The following is a 16392-nucleotide window of genomic DNA, read 5'->3' as shown; positions in this document are numbered from 1 at the left end:
TATATATATGCATATATATATACACATTTATATTTTTTGAGACAGGGTCTCGCTCTGTCACCCAGGCTGGAGTGCAGTGGCTGGATCTCAGCTCACTGTAACCTCCGTCTCCCAGGTTTACCCCATTCTCCTGTCTCAGCCTTCCCAGTAGCTGGGACTACAGGTGCCCGCCACCTCGCACGGCTAGTTTTTTGTATTTTTTAGTAGACACGGGGTTTCACCGTGTTAGCCAGGATGGTCTCGATCTCCTGACCTCGTGATCCGCCCGTCTCGGCCTCCCAAAGTGCTGGGATTACAGGTGTCAGCCGCTGCGCCCGGCCGGTCTGGATTTCTTGACTTCATGATCTTCCCCCTTGGCCTCCCAAAGTGCTGGGATTACAGGCATGAGCCACCGCGCCCGGCCACACCATATGTTTAAAAACAACAACAACAAAAATCAGATTACCTGGGAAAAGGCTTGCAATCTACTGAAGAGTAAAAGATGTTCATAGTTAAATGAAATAACATTTAGAGCTTTTGTTATTTCAAAAAAATCTTCCCACTTCTTCCTCAAAGCACTTAGCAAATGAAATACAGTAACATTGAAAAACTAGTTTCTCACATTACTTCGTAACCATATTTTACTAATAATTTTAATATTGCTACCTAGCAAGTATTTTTAATTTCAAAAAAATTGACTACAAAAAGTATTTGGAGGCTGGGCTGGTGGCTCACGCCTGTAATCCCATCACTTTGGGATGCTGAGGTGTGTGGATCACAAGGTCAGCAGTTTAAGACCAGACTTGACAATATGGTGAAACCCCATCTCTACCAAAAATACAAAAATTAGCTGGGTATGGTGGCAGGCGCCTGTAGTCCCAGCTACTTGGGAGGCTGAGGCAGGAGAATTGCTTGAACCTGGGAGGTGGAGGTTGCAGTGAGCCTATATCGCACCACTGCACTCCAACCTGGGCAACAGAGCAAGACTGTCTGCAAAAAAAAAAAAAAAAAAGGAAAAAGAAAAAAATTTATTTGGAGGCTCATGTACTCAATATTGAGAACAATGACTAAGCCCTGGTTTTCACAATCAACAACTCCTCTAATTCATCAGACGCTCTCATTCCATTCAGTTTCATCCTATCTCAGTTTCTCTCTGTATAGATTTGGCACACACAAACTTCTTCACAAGAATGTTGAAAGAAATGTATATAAAGTATATAACATATGTAAAGTGTATATATTGGAAGTATATATATATTGAAGCTCTCATTCCATTCAGTTTCATCCTATCTCAGTTTCTCACTGTATAGGTTTGGCACACACAAACTTCTTCACAAGAATGTTGAAAGAAATGTATATAAAGTATATAATATATATAAAGAATATTGTATGTAAAATTGTCTGAGACTTTATACTTTGATCTAAGATGGAAAAATACCTTTTGATTTCTGTCTTCTCAGCATGTTTATAGCCTAAACAAATTATTAAAGATGTGTATACTTGAATTGCTTCATTCTCCTGTAAAATGAATGATATTAAACTCCTCAAGGATTTACTTTGAATAATTAAAGCAAAGGCAAAACTTTCTGCAAAATTCATACAGAAGTTTTAATATGGGACGTGTTCTGAAGTCATGAAATAAATAATATTTGTGTGTATAATAACTGGTAGACTCTTCTCAGCATCGAATCATTCTTGTCAAAGTCAACTACTGCATTTCTAACTGTGTCTTTTGAAGCAATAAATATAGAGATACTGATGCAACCTAATCTGTATTTTATGCTATTGAATATTCTATCCCCTAAATTACTGTGTTCCCCAAGAATAGATTAATATAATTTTGGATGCAACGCAAAATTCTTTTCACAGTGGTCTTTGTCAAATACAAAGAGAACTACCAAAGCTATGAATACCACAAACTAAACATGCTCTAGAAGAGACTGCCCCTTCTGCGAACCAATAACGTCCAACAGATTCAGAAAACTAGTTCCAACACTAGGAGCACCCAGGCTTCTAAAAAGCTCTGGATCCTTCTGTATTTTGATTTCAACAGCTTATATTTAAAGTGGTGACTTTTAAAGAAAAGTAAATTGAATGGTATGTTAAGCCCATAAGACATGACTAATTTATGACATTCAGTAGAAAATATCAACATAATTCCTCACACTTAACTCTCACGGATACAAGCTGCTCAAGTGCTTATAGGCTAAGTCTGCAGAGATAAGTAATTTTCTGATCCTTAGTTTCTACAACAAAACACAAAGTCAAGAGCAAAGAAACCTGTACATTTCAGAGAAAAGTAGAAAACTAAAGAAACAGACTATGGTGGCTTATTTTTAAAACTATATCTACTTCATCCAAGTATTTAAGTACTTTCTTATGAAATCTTGAAAAATAAAACCTTTTTAGAATTTGATATATGACCTAATGTCTCTTTATATGGCTTCTTCATATATAAGAGGTAACAGGCCGGCCAGGCGCGGTGGCTCAAGCCTGTAATCCCAGCACTTTGGGAGGCCGAGACGGGCGGATCATGAGTTCAGGAGATCGAGACTATCCTGGCTAACATGGTGAAATCCCGTTTCTACTAAAATAGAAAAAAAATTAGCCGGGCGAGGTGGCGGGCGCCGGTACTTCCAGCTACTCGGGAGGCTGAGGCAGGAGAATGGTGTGAACTCGGGAGGCGGGGCTTGCAGTGAGCTGAGATCAGGCCACTGCACTCCAGCCTGGGCAACAGAGCCAGACTCTGTCTCAAAAAAAAAAAAAAAAAAAAGAGGTAACAGGCCATTCAAACATAATTCATTATCAGCATGATTTTTTAACTAATAACCTGTAGTATTGGACAAAAGCATTAGAGCAAGACTTGTTAAGGAAAAGAGCACATTAAGGCAATAAAAAAACATGTTAAGGTAACAATTAAGTGATTAGCACTGGATCTTTTCTCATTATGGTCGGAAGAGTTACAATTCCTTTTCTATGGAAAAGAGTCATTAGGAGAATAGAATGAATTAGCATGGATAAAGCACTTACTATAATAAACATCATAAAATGTTTGTTACATAAGTCAATGAATCAATAAACACGGAAAATCGCATCATGCACGTACATTCAATAATACCTACTTTTGAAGGTGGTCATGTTCTTTCAAAAATAGCTCAGTTCGTCTGTTGTTTACTCCAGACCCACTTTTATATGACCTGGGACAAAAGAGAAAATTTATAAACATTTTTGGCAGAGGATACAAAATCTGAGGAACTGAGTGACCCCAGTGATCTTGAAAGTAGATGCATGGAGTCTCTTCATAGTTTTGAATGAACAACAAAAGTGCGTCATCCTTTCCCTTTCACCCCCAAAAATGATATCTAGTATAAACAGATAAGTATTAATGCCTCTCTATTTTAGGCCTAACAGTTTACTATGTTTTTCACGAAAATAACTCAACATTCAGAAACAAACAAACAAAATATCTTACTTTTATTTTCCTTTCCTTCTCTGCTATCTTCATTTTGTCCAAGCGGAAGTAAACCGTAGCACTGATTTAGTATGTAGCGCATGGGGAGGGAAAGCCGTTGAAATGGAATGTTTTCCATAACAGTAATACATGCGGTCCACCAACGGAAACTTAAGGAAGCCAACAGTTTTTTTTTTTTTTTTTGAGACAGGGTCTCTTTGTCACTTAGGCTAGAGTGCAGTGGCACAGTCTCAGCTCACTGCAGCCTTCTCAACCTCCCAGGTTCAAGTGGTCCTCCTGCCTCAGGCCCGCAAGTAGCTGGGAGTACAGGAGCACGCCACCATGCCCACCTAATTTTTGTATTTTTGGTAGACATGGGGTTTCGCCATGTTCCCCACTCTGGTCTCGAACTCCTGAGATCAAGCAATCTGCTCGCCTCGGCCTCCCAGAGTACTAGGATTACAGGTGTGAACCACCATGCCTGGCTCCAAATTTTTAAAATTCAAGTTAACTGTACGAATACTACAGTAAGACCAAAGAGAGTCATGCTGTTAAAATGGAAATACTGGCTGAGACGCAGGGCTACCGTGCAAAACACAGGAGAAAACACCACCGAGGAAGGCAGAATGATATAACCAAGAACACACTGGACTCGGGAGACTGATGACTTGGATTTAAATCTATACTCCATCCTTTCATAGCGGCTTCACCTAGACAAGTGTGTCAATGTCTACATTTGTAAAATGAGACTGATTATTTCTATCTTAACGGAAAGATCATTATGGAGCCAAAAAAAAAAATACATGAAAAAATACTGTGTAAGTTACTATACACACCCACCCACCCACACACACACACACACACACAATGTCAGGTATCATTACTATATCACATCTCACTAGTCATATTCTGCCTTGGATTATACTAACTTGAGTACCTGCCTTACTTTCCAACAGCACCTGGATTATAAACTCCCGCAGGGCCACGTTGGTCTTTACATTTCTACCTGCTACTGTGACTAACTCAGAGTTGGTCCTCAGGAGCTAGTTGAAGGAATGGATGAATATATCTTTTCTGCCCATTTCTCAAAAACCAAGTGATTACAATGGGTTGCATTCTAGTGATTCCCACACATTGTGTGTGAGGGGTGCTCGGTGTCTGTACATTAAAGGCATCCCCTACACAGGTTCTCAGTGTATTCCTCAAAATGTGTATGTAAATGCACTGAACGGAAATTAAACAAAAGGCTTACATGTCCTGAAGGACTAGAAATCTGACAACTGTCTTACTGTTGAAACTGTTACAACAAAATAAAGGATCTCTAGGAAAGTGTTTCTGAGAGTACACATAATGTATAGTTGATAATCGTGTATATCACAGTTTATGAAACTTATCACATAATCTCTCACCAGTGACACGATGACAGGTATCTTTCGATGGCTCCAGATTGGAAAGTCTTCATCTTCAATGAGATGCCCACGGGACTTAACATTGTCAGTAGTGTTCAGTTGTGAAAAAATTTCCCAAATTGTGTATCAAATGCTAGAATAGATCATTAAAGGAGAGGCGAAATGACTTCACCTTAAAAAATATTTAAAATGATAGATTGAGATCAGCATAAAAACATTGGGAGTCCTTAAATAATGTAACATTAAGGCTATGAGTTTCTATGTATTATTGTTGTAATACATACAAATGTAATATACAATTGTTGGGACAAGGGAGGGGGCAGAGATAGTGGATAAACAGGAAGACAAACATGGAGAACTTCAGTAACTGATAATGCTATAATTTTAACAATTTTATTTTCTTTAGCACATCTGCAGAGGATCATAAAAATAATGTTGTAATTCTTAGGGTGGGTGGTAAGAGATCAAAATACCGTGAAGATACCATCTAAGCTGCACTTTGAATTAAGACAGGAAAGTCAAGGTTGGCAGCAGCCAATGGTAAAATAAGAGGAAGCATGAGATAAAAACGGAAAAGTAGATTAGGATGACGCTGTAGCAGCGATGTTTAAAGACAGTGAAATGGGACTTGGAAACGGTGAAATCTCCACCATGGTTCTGCCACTCAATTTGCAATTAACCGTGAACATATCCTAAAGCCAAATTTGAATAAATATTCTACAAAATAATATAAAAGGCAACTTACTCAATATCTTTTTATACTGATCCCATGAGATTCTGCCTTTCCCGTATTGCCATAAAGTTTGCTTTGGTTTTATGGAATCCACGTGTATAATCCTGTAGTAAATCAACATCTAGTTTCAACATAAGCTAATTATTGAATTTTCATCTGACTGAACCAGTTACGTATTGTCTTTACACTGTAAATTTCTGTCAAGGAAAGTGCTATTTAAGAAATCAAATTAACCAAAGGTAAAAATAACTTTATCATTACTTTTCTGAAAAGTGACCAAATTCTTTCAAATGAAAATAATTCAGTGCTAGGGAAACAGTGCCATTACATCACTATCTTTTGTATCTCCTAGTACTTTGTCTTATGAGGTAGAATTAGGAAGAAAAAATTCCCAAATAAAATAACTTCAAATAGCCTAGGAGAAAACTTGAGAGGCTCTTTCTACTTAATAGTGCACCTAATAGAGCTTATTTTCCAATTTCATCATTTTAGACTCTCCCCAAAAATTTAATTCCTAAACTAATCAAAAAAGAGCAAGAGAATTGTAAAGAACAAAATAATCTTTAAACGTTTTCCCTTATTTTTGTACCATTGTATTTTTAAAAGATATTAAGGATATTAATTACTTTTTAAATATGCAGAGATGGCCGGATGCAGTGGCCCAGGCCTATAATCCCAGCACTTTGGGAGGCCGAGGTGCGTGGTCACTTGAGGTCAGGAGTTCAAGACCAGCCTGGCCAACATGGCGAAACCCCATCTCTACTGAAAATACAAAACTTAGCTGGGCATGTCAGTGGCTGTAATCCTGTGCCTCAGCCTCCCGAGTGACTGAGATTACAGGCGTGTGCCACCATGCCCAACTAATTTGTTTTGTAATTTTAGTAGAGACAGAGTTTCACCATGTTAGCCAAGCTGTTCTCGAGCTCCTGACCTCAGGTGATCCACCCGCCTTGGCCTCTTAAACTGCTGGGATTACAGGTGTGAGCCACTGCGCACAGCTGAACCCACTTTCTGACTATGGCCACTGGATTGAGGGGGATATACTGGCGGTGTCATTATCACTGGGTAAACTAAGGCCAGGGAGCCAAGCCTATGGACTGGGACTGTTTCCACAGCTGCTTTCACATCAGCTTTGGTGGCCCGCCCTCTCAGCAGGAAGGACAGAGATGGCTATTGCCATCTCTGAGATAAAGTTGACTTCACTTCAGAAAGTAGAGTACTTGATGTTTCACTTCTGGTTCCTAATTCTGGGTCTACAGCGAGACACCCCCTCTGTTCTACTTCATGTATCACAGTTCCTGAAACGCTACTAGTTAGAGGTCCTTTGGGCAAACAACTGACCTTTTCTGCAAATCCTTCTTATCTAACAAGACCCAGCCTAAATGTCACCTCCAAAACTTTCCTCAACCTCCACCCCAGGAGAGTAACATTCTCTTGGTACTTATCTTGTCATAGGGCTTATCAGACTCTATTGTAATTAATTATTGTGGTGATTTTACATTTCTCTCCTGTATCTTGATGGCTAGCATGGGGTCTTACTGATCTTTCGTCCTCAGCGCTCAATCATGGGCACTTATTGTCCTCACTAATGTGTGTTTTGGGAGGATGAGGAGAATTCAGAGAGCCGTTGTAATTAGGAAGACACTCACATGGCTTCCAGTACAGATGGACATTATTATTGCCATGTTACAGTTGAGGAGACTAAGCCACGGAGAGTTTTAGTAGCCTGAAGTAATAGTTAAATGCAGAACCACAATCAAACTCCAAAGACAGTGGTCTAAACTAGTACACATGACTGTCAGGCTACATCCAAATTCTGAGAAAATAATTTGGACTCATCTCTGGGTACAGATAAATGACCGTTTTGAGGTCAGAGAATTCTGCTGTATCTAGTGTGGCACTCATAGTCACGATTTCATTAGCGTAGAATAACTGCTTTGAGCAAAGCAACTCACTCTAGAGGCTTCTGAGTGCTCAATCAGATTAAAAGTAGGTGCCATCCACCCAAAACTGTTACTTTGGATTTCAGTGAGTTGAGGAACAGCATGTGGCCCTTATTTCTGGCTGTTTGCTAAAGCCATTTCGAGCTTGTGAAAAGAAGCCTGATCCAAGTATAGCACAGTGGCTGAGAGTGAGGACCCCGGAGTGTGACAGGTCTGGTTTGCATCTGGCTCCACTACTTGCGCTGTGTGACCTTGGGAAAATTAACTTCCCTTTCTGAGCCTCACTTCTCTTTTCTGTAAAGTGGGGAGTATAATTCCTACTTCAATGTTGGACAGACTAAATTATAATATATGTACACATACATACCCCTGGCACAGAGCCCTCAACACTGGCAGCTACTATTCTTGTGGATTTCTGTGAAAGGGGATGCGTGTCTTTCTATTCCCTAGAGCGGGGCACCTACAGACAGCTCATGCAAAGTGTATCATTTCATTAAGGAAATATTTCCAGATAAAGAAAACTCAGAACCTGTCCCTATTTTATTCTGCTGGATATTGTAAACTGAACCATGAAGAGACTCCAAGGCCGAAGCTAGTATTACTGTCACTTCCATAGCTCTATGTGGGCTCATGATTCCCGTATGGAGATCAGGAAGCTTCATATGTGACCAATTCTGCCTCAAGAGTCATTAGCCAGGGGAGGGGCAATAAAATCACTATCTTAAATAATTTCCTCACAAGGTGACAAAGAGCATCACGATTGTCTACAGAGGACAGTCGCCACCCAAAGGGCTCCTGCTGCCAGTGAGAGCCTTTACAACACAAGAGGGTCATTATCAGCGATGGCTTGTGAGTACTCAGCTCTTCCAAATATCAGCTCCGCTGCTCCCCATGTTCTGAAACTAGAGCATGAGACCAAGGCCTGGGTTGCTGGGAGGGGCCTGCAGGAGACAGCTGGACCCCACAATAAGCATGCGTCCTTCCACCTACACCTCTTCAGCTTGTAGCAGACCTAGAGAGTGTAGCAAGTCAGCCTAAGAATCCGAGCTCAGGACCAGATCACCTGGACTCAGATCCTGACTCCAACTTAGCAGCTGCGTGACCGAGGACACGTTATTTAACCCCAGCATCATGTTGCTGTGGGAAGTTTCCTCTGATGACAACACAGATGGGCAGAGATGGGCTGAGATTTACGTCTTCCCTCCCAGCATGTGCGTCCTGGCTCATGACACAGGTATTTGGAAGCTTAAGTCCCAGTAGGAAGCTGACCTTTATGGATTCTATAGACCTGTGTTTAGCATTAAGTATTTTCAAACAAACTTTCTAAGCCAAGGGAAACAGCTTCTTCTGCCTAATAATAAAGACAACTAAAGATGGTGGCCACCTTGAATGACAGAGAAACGGGACAGGGAGAAAGGAACTGGCATATACTGGATACGTCTCTGTGCCAGATTTTATCCCCCTCCCCCACATCTCCTATCTCCACCCCCTTTAAAGATCAAAAACATTATCAGAAGTTATCTTCATTTCACACATGAAGAGACAATAGTTTGCCCAGGTTTATAGAACTTAGTTCCCCAACTCTTTCGATTTCAAATCCCAACTTCTCTCCTTCACATGACACTATTTATTACTTTTCCTTACACACTGCCGTTTACCTGATTTTAGATGTAAATATTAATATTACAGGGCTCGGCTGGACGCGGTGGCTCATGCCTGTAATCCTAGCACTTTGGGAGCCCGAGGCGGGTGGATCACAAGGTCAGGAGATCGAGACCATCGTGGCTAACACAGTGAAACCCCATCTCTATTAAAAAATACAAAAAATTAACCGGGCGTTGTGATAGGCGCCTGTAGTCTTAGCTACTCGGGAGGCTGAGGCAGGAGAATGGCGTGAACCTGGGAGGCGGCGCTTTCAGTGACCCTATATCCTGCCATTGCATTCCAGCCTGGGCGACAGAGTGAGACTCCATATAAAAAAAAAAAAAATTGTACAGGGCTCAGGACCTAGGAACAAGGACTGGCATCCTGTTTTCTTCTTCTCCCAATCTTCACAGAACTATCTAGAATTCCTCATTCAATCACACTATCTGAAATGTTAACAAGTAGAGACTTCCTAGGGTAAGAAGCCTCCTGGCTGTTCAGATGTAGGAGAATCCCGTATTTGATTATAATCACATTTTACCTCCTCCTTCTAACTTGAAAAATACTTAAGTCTTCTTGTATTATAGGTTCTCAGAAACGTTGATCCATCTTTTATATCTAAGTTTTTATTTCTCCTTTTGCAAAAGCTGCTCCAAATACCAGCTGGGCTGCTCCGCAGGCTCTGAATGTTCAGAACATTCTCGTTATGAGGATGACTCCATGGTATGCTTGACCGCTAAGTTTGATAAACAACTGGTCAGTCTTTTTCACTTTAGCCGCAGCTGGGGAGGCAAGCCTCTATATGAGTGGCAGAGGCTGGCTGGCTGTTTAGCAGACTCATTTCTACTTTCTGAGGACACAGTAGCTTACATTTCCTAGCTTTCTTTGCCGTTGGTTTGCTACGGCCATGCAATCAAGTTCTAGCTAATGGAATATAAGCAGAAGTGATGCACCCCACTTCCAGGGTGAGACCCCGAACTCCCCTGCTGCCCATGCACAGCCTTCCACTCTCTCCTTCCTATTGCTGGCATGAAGCACATAAGCAAGCTGTCTTGGAAGCCACGCGTTGAAGCTGGTGAAGACTACAAGATGGAAGGAGCCTGGTCCCGGAATCACCACTTGGAGAAAAGCTGCTTGCTGTTCACATACACCGGTTTTGGATTTCACACAGAGAGGCATAACCAGTAAAGAATAACCAGTTAAATCAGTAAGACTTGGATTTCTGACCCCCTAGCTGACCGACAGATCAGCTGACCCGCTTCTGATCCCCTAGCTGACTGACAGATTCATGGGAACGATTGTTATTTCAAGTCACTGAGGTTTGGGAGAATTGACTTTTGTTGCTGCAGCTGATTAAGACATTGTAAATTCTCATTAGTTGCATCACTTTGACAAGTCAGTCTAACCTCTTTCTTCTACCAACACCACCACGACCACCACTGCCGCCGCCCTCCACTGTACTCCTAAAGACAGTGGCTACTTTTGGGGATTCTTAATTTCTTGAAGTCGCTGTGTGGAGGCCAAAGCAACTCCACGTTGGATGCTAATCTGCCATGTTGACTTCAGATTAACCTCTGCTCTGGGAAGACCATTAAGATTTCCAGTTTGTCTAGTATTCCGTGTGTAAGATCACATACTTACTGTAAATCCTGCCCTTAGGTCAAAACAGCTTTGCTGTTGTCATACTTTAATTGTCCTACACATCACTTCTGAATCATGTATACTCTCTGCCTGTGGGATATCAGGCCTGGGTCTGCAGGGTAAGGGTGCGGGGATCTACCATCTCATCTCTCCACCACCAGACACTGACATGGCTTCTGTTTGTAAGTTCCTATTAAATATTACTTTATGTTTTTGTTGTTTGTTTATTTTGTTTTGTATTTTTCAGATGGAGTTTTTCTCTTGTTGCCCAAGCTGGAGTGCAATGGTGCAATCTGGGCTCACTGCAACCTCCGCTTCCCGGGTTCAAACGATTCTCCTGCCTTAGCCTCCCGAGTAGCTGGGACCACAAGCATGTGTTAATTTTTTGTATTTTTAGTAGAGACGGCATTTCTCCATGTCGGTCAGGCTGGTCTCGAACTCCCAAGCTCAGGTGATCTGCCCACCTCGGCCTCCCAAAGTGCTGGGATTACAGGCATGAGCCACCACGCCCAGCCACTTTCTAAGAGGTAGGATTTGTCAGCCGCTTTCTTCCGCCACTCAGATTCATTGTATTTTGGGGGTAGGTTTGCATAGATTTGCCCGCCATGGAACAACTATGAATTTTTTCTGAAAGAATGGCGGTGTTATAGTTGTGGAATACTACAGTCATATTATATTCAGGGAGTGGCAGTTCATGCTGTATTTCAGATGTAATTTCATTCCTTCCTATAGGCTGGTGAGGCCGGAAGACTTTGGGGTGACATCATGGTGCATTTTGTAGAAAGGTAATATTTGTGATTCTTAGGGTTTCAGCATGAAACTGAGAAAGGAAAGCTCAGTGAAGAGGAGAACAGTGGTACAGTGGACACATTAGTTTTTAAAGTTGGATCAGCCTCAAATAAGTGCAGATTTCTGGGCCACCAGTGAGTGTCCATGGCACAGATCCAAGCATACCAGTCAGAAAGCAGCCACTTCCCAGGGAGCATCATGTAGCTTTTAGGCTCTAGGGACACCACAAGCCACTGTCAGGTGAGAGGTGCAATTCACACAACCCAGCACAGAGGCCCCCTCTTTATTTCTCAAAGTTCTGGGAGAACCCAAGACCCATAGCCTTTATTTTAGAGACTGTTTAATGGGCTTGGCAGAGAAAGAGACTATGTAATTGACCCAGGTCTTTGAGCTCTTAGCATCAGCCAAGATCCTGTAACATAGGCAGATTTAGCCCTTTTGTTTCTATTTCTATATTTAATATAAATTTATATTAAATTTTTGCAAAAATTTAACTTTTGGCTAATGTCAGCTTTTGGCCACATCTGTTGATCAGCAGGGAAACAGAAGGAGAAAAGGGATTTTCATACTTAGCAATCAACTCATGTGTGCCAGTTGCACAGAAGCAAGATTATAGTGAGATATCCAATTCCCATTAGAGAAACAAGGGAGCTGGAACTCGGAGAACAAAGTGATTTGCTGACAGTCAAGGCTGGTGAGTGGTGGTGCTGGGATTGGAGCCAGGCTCACTTGGCCCTAAGGTTCATATTGAACAGAAACCTTCTCTATGATTCCCCAGCAGACACACATAGCCATGCCGTTTCAGGTCCACTCTCAGGTTGCTTCTGCTGGGGCCTTATGTGTCTGAGCGCAGAAACTCAAACAGTTGAGAACCCATGTGGTGTTGTAGTCCAGCGTGAACATTTCAAACTCTAACCACTCCTGCATCTGCAAAATGGCATTTTCCCTGCTGGATGTCTAGGGTAGAGTAGCATCCTACCCTGTATGGTTCCTAGCTGGGGCCCCCGTCACCAGGGAAATGGTGCTGGTTCTCACCCAGAAATAGATAAAGAGGAAGTGTCTCTAGTGAATAAGAAGGGATATGCAGCCTATCCCGACTCGCTGCTCCCTGAATGAAGCAGGGCCTCCTGGCATCGCTTGATGTTTGTGACGCTATCCCAGGTTACATTGGCAGCAGCCAACACCAGGGTTTTCCAGAGGCTGAAGTTCAACACAGGGTTAATGTCATTGCCTTTTCTTCCCTTCCTCGGGATCAGAGGAGTAAACATCTCTTATTTAGAACTGTTCTATGCAGACTTAGAGTGGCAGAGGAGTAATTTAACCTGTCAAAGGCTATTTTGAGCAAAAGCCACCTTGTGTCACTGAAGCTGTAGAACTGAGCCACAGGAGGAAACTGTTAAAGTCGCAGGGTCATGGACTAGGTACCTATGTTATCCTGACAGCACAGAAGCACAGCCTGAGTCTCTTCTTTGGCTGAGCCAAGGGTGTGCTGGAGAGGCCTGAGAGAAACAGGAGTGGCCCTAGTGAGCAGTGCCCTTTCGGTTCAGAAGGAACGTCTCCTCTTGTTTACGTGACTTGGCTGAGCTTGCTACTTCTGCTTTGAGAGTCAAATATCAGGATCAAGACTTTAATTATCCCCAATTTACAGATGATGAAACCATATTGGGCAGGAAAGTAAGTCGCCCCAGGAGAGCAAGTTAGGCCTGGGCACTGGCTGAGGATATGGGGGAATAACAATTTGGAATGTAGCTTGTTAAGGGGCTTCCCAAGAGTTCTTGTGATCCAGGTGTTGAGAGGATAGAGCAGAAAGGTTGCCACGGAGATGAGGGTGGGGTGCGCTGCGAGACTGGGAGAAATTAAAGAGAACTCACAACAAAGCCTTGGGACACCGGGAGGGGGGTGGACCACTCTGTTTGGTGCTGTGGGAGAAGAGAGCAAGAAAAGGAATCTGTGTTCAATCCCGACAGCCTGCAGGAGAAGCAAATGCCCTTCATTTTGTTCTTCCGCAGTGAGACTGGCATACCTGTAGCTTTGGGAAACCAGGCTAGTGTGGATGCCAGCTCACTCCAGTGGCCTGATGACTGGGAGACCATGGGCTGGGGTTCTGGTCTGGGGCTCCTAGGCCTGATGGGAGGAGAGTTCAGCCCCAGGTTTCCTGTACTTCAGCTCATATCCAGACGATGGTAATTGTTGAAATGAGAGACTCAAAAGAAGCTGGAACCTGAACTTTGTTGTTGTCCCATGTGGACACCTGTGTTCACTTTCTAGTTCTACCTCTTGCTGTCGGTGTGTTCTCAGGTAACTCACTTAAACCTTTCTGAGTCTCATTTTGTTCATTTATAAAATAAAAGATATAACATTTATGTCATATATTGTCCTGAGGATTAAATGGGAGAAGGAGGAGCCCCTTCTGCATTCCCCTGGCTTCCAGTGGGTGGAGGCCAGAGAAGCTGCTAAACATCCTGCCAGGCGCAGGACAGCCCCATCACAAAGAACTGTCTGGCCCCTGATGTCAGTAATTCAGTACTCAGGAGCCCTGGTGTGGGGGAAAGAGAAGAAACTCAGAAGCTTGGCACATCTCAATTCAAACCCTGGTTGTACCACCTCCAGCAGGCCTTGGTCAGGGAATAGTATCTAGCTAAAATTCATTGACTTCATTTTGTTTTCACTGAATTTATATTTTGCTGGCTTTCCACTTGTGAGAGTGATAGAAGTTTCCTTTAAACATGAATTTGTAAATACGAACAAGTAGGCCATTCACAGAAACACATAAAATATGTCATAGGAAAGGTGGCACTCTCATGTGGCAATAATTATGACAGAGGCCGGCAAAAGACCTGAGTGACCTGGAGTGACCTGAGCACTGAGTTTCAAATGCCCCCCATAGGACGTCCTGCATCCCCCAGACCCTTTCCTGGGTCTTCCTGGGCCCTAAAACCCTCTAGACCATCCAGACCTCAGGCCACCCATCTCTCCATTGCCAGAGCAGTCTCCATTCCGGAACTTGCTGGTCACCACCAACAGCAGCTGCTCCTCCTCCAGGCAGCTCAGCTTATACATGTCCATACAGAGAACCTGGATGGCGCTGAGGTGGACACAAGCTCTCAGCTCCAAGTAGACACTCTGGGCTTCCTCCCACACCTCCCCCCGGCCGGGGCTGCTGTGCTCATCTGTCTCTCCCAGTGCCCAGCACAGGCGTGGCACAGAGGAAGTGAATGGACCGATTTGAACACATCATCCTCGATTCTCCTTCCCCACTCAAGCCCTGCAGCTAACCCATCGGCGAGTCCTGGAGGCTCTGCCTCCAGAATACTGCCTATCCCATGTCCAAACACGTCTCACCACGTCCACTGCTATGTGCAATTCTGTGTGTGTGGAAATATTTCCACAAAATTGGAATGAGCAGGTCACAGCCGCGCCTGGAGGCAATGGCCGGGGAAATGTGCCCTCTCCTTGTTATTCTATCCGGGCCCACCCAGCTGAGGATGGGGGACCTGCCACCACTCTCCTGGCAGTTCCGGACTCCTGGGAGCCAGCAGGTGAGGACCCAAGAGTGTTTTCAGCGACTCCCATCAGTCACTCCCACCTTGGCCTAGGCCTCTACATGGCACAGATCACAGCTCATTCCGACCTGGCATTACACTGGCCTGTGCCGTGTCCTCAGGGTCACATCCGTGTCCCAGAAGCCGTGCGACCCTGGAAAACCCATGAACCTGTCTAACAGTCAGGTTCCTCCTCTGTGCATTAACAGTGACATTGACGCCTGCTTTGCAGGGCGCTGGGAGGGTAGAGGGAGGTGTACGCTGGAGAGCTCCCCGAGGGCAAGGTCTGGCTCTGCATCACTCTCTATCACATCCTCAGAGCCTGGAGCTGGCCCAGCATGTGGCCACCATTCCCTAAGAGTTGGATTTGCTTCATCAGTGCTGAAGGCAGGGGATAGAGCTTCGACAGACCCCCTGTGTCCTGTCTTCTTTATCTGCAGCTTACTCATCCTCTCCCCTTTCACATGCACCCTGCAGAGCAGGTGTTCACTGAGCTTCCACAAAATTCACTAGAGCAGCTGACGGATACTGGGGCCTGGATTCACTGTCAAAGTGTTTCTCAAAGGCTGCTCTCCAGAACACCATGGAAAACTCATTTGTTGTGTAAGTTTGAAAACCCCTGCCCACAGGTCTCCCCTTGTGTACGAGCAATCAGCTCTACCATTCAGCCCAGGTGTGTGTTTGCTGGACCATCTGGAGGAAGCTGAGGAGACATGAGCTGAAGGCAGAGGGTGAGTCCGAAGTGGGATCTTGGGACAGGTATGAGAAGTTAGGCAAAAATGGGATAATTCTAGCCTTAATAACCTTAGATAATAGTTCACATTATTATTTAGTTAATAGGATTGTACCCACCTTAAATTGCTAATTTTTTTTAAGAGGGGAAGTCTGACTCGGTCACCCAGGCTGGAGTGCAGTGGTGCAGTCATGGCTCACTGCTTTCTGGAACTCATGGGCTCCAGCAATCCTGCCTCAGCCTCCTAAGTGGGACAATAGGCACACGCCACCATGCCTGGCTAATTTCTTTGACTTTTCTCTAGAGACAGGGTCCACCTGTTTCCCAGGCTGGTCCCAGACTTCTAGACTCAAGTGAACCTGAACGTCCTGGCTCGACCTCTCAAATTGCTGAAATTACAGGTGTGAGCCACCACACCCAGTCTAAATTTGTTATGTGCCATGGAACTGCAAAACGTCATTAGAGGGGCAGCTGGATGGAAGGTGTAGGAGGCCACTGTAGTGCCTTTTCAATCTTTTATATCTAAAC

General features: G+C 43.7%; 1 protein-coding gene across 1 annotated transcript in view; it reads right to left on the bottom strand.

The window, feature by feature from the left end:
* LOC139359514 (14-3-3 protein epsilon-like) overlaps window positions 1-3527 on the bottom strand; it is a 71267-nt gene extending 67740 nt beyond the window's left edge. The window contains exons 1-2 of the mRNA XM_071082632.1: window positions 3452-3527; window positions 3102-3176 (exon numbers count right to left, since the gene is read on the bottom strand). Coding sequence (XP_070938733.1) covers window positions 3102-3117 — 16 coding nt within the window. The 5' untranslated portion in view covers window positions 3118-3176; window positions 3452-3527. The remainder of the gene's footprint in view (window positions 1-3101; window positions 3177-3451) is intronic.
* Window positions 3528-16392: the final 12865 nt, after the last annotated feature.

This window comes from Macaca nemestrina, chromosome 17 (genome assembly GCF_043159975.1).
Source record: "Macaca nemestrina isolate mMacNem1 chromosome 17, mMacNem.hap1, whole genome shotgun sequence".
Taxonomy (NCBI): domain Eukaryota; kingdom Metazoa; phylum Chordata; class Mammalia; order Primates; family Cercopithecidae; genus Macaca; species Macaca nemestrina.
Note: the sequence above shows the minus strand (reverse complement) of the source record. Positions and strands in the feature narration are given on the sequence as shown.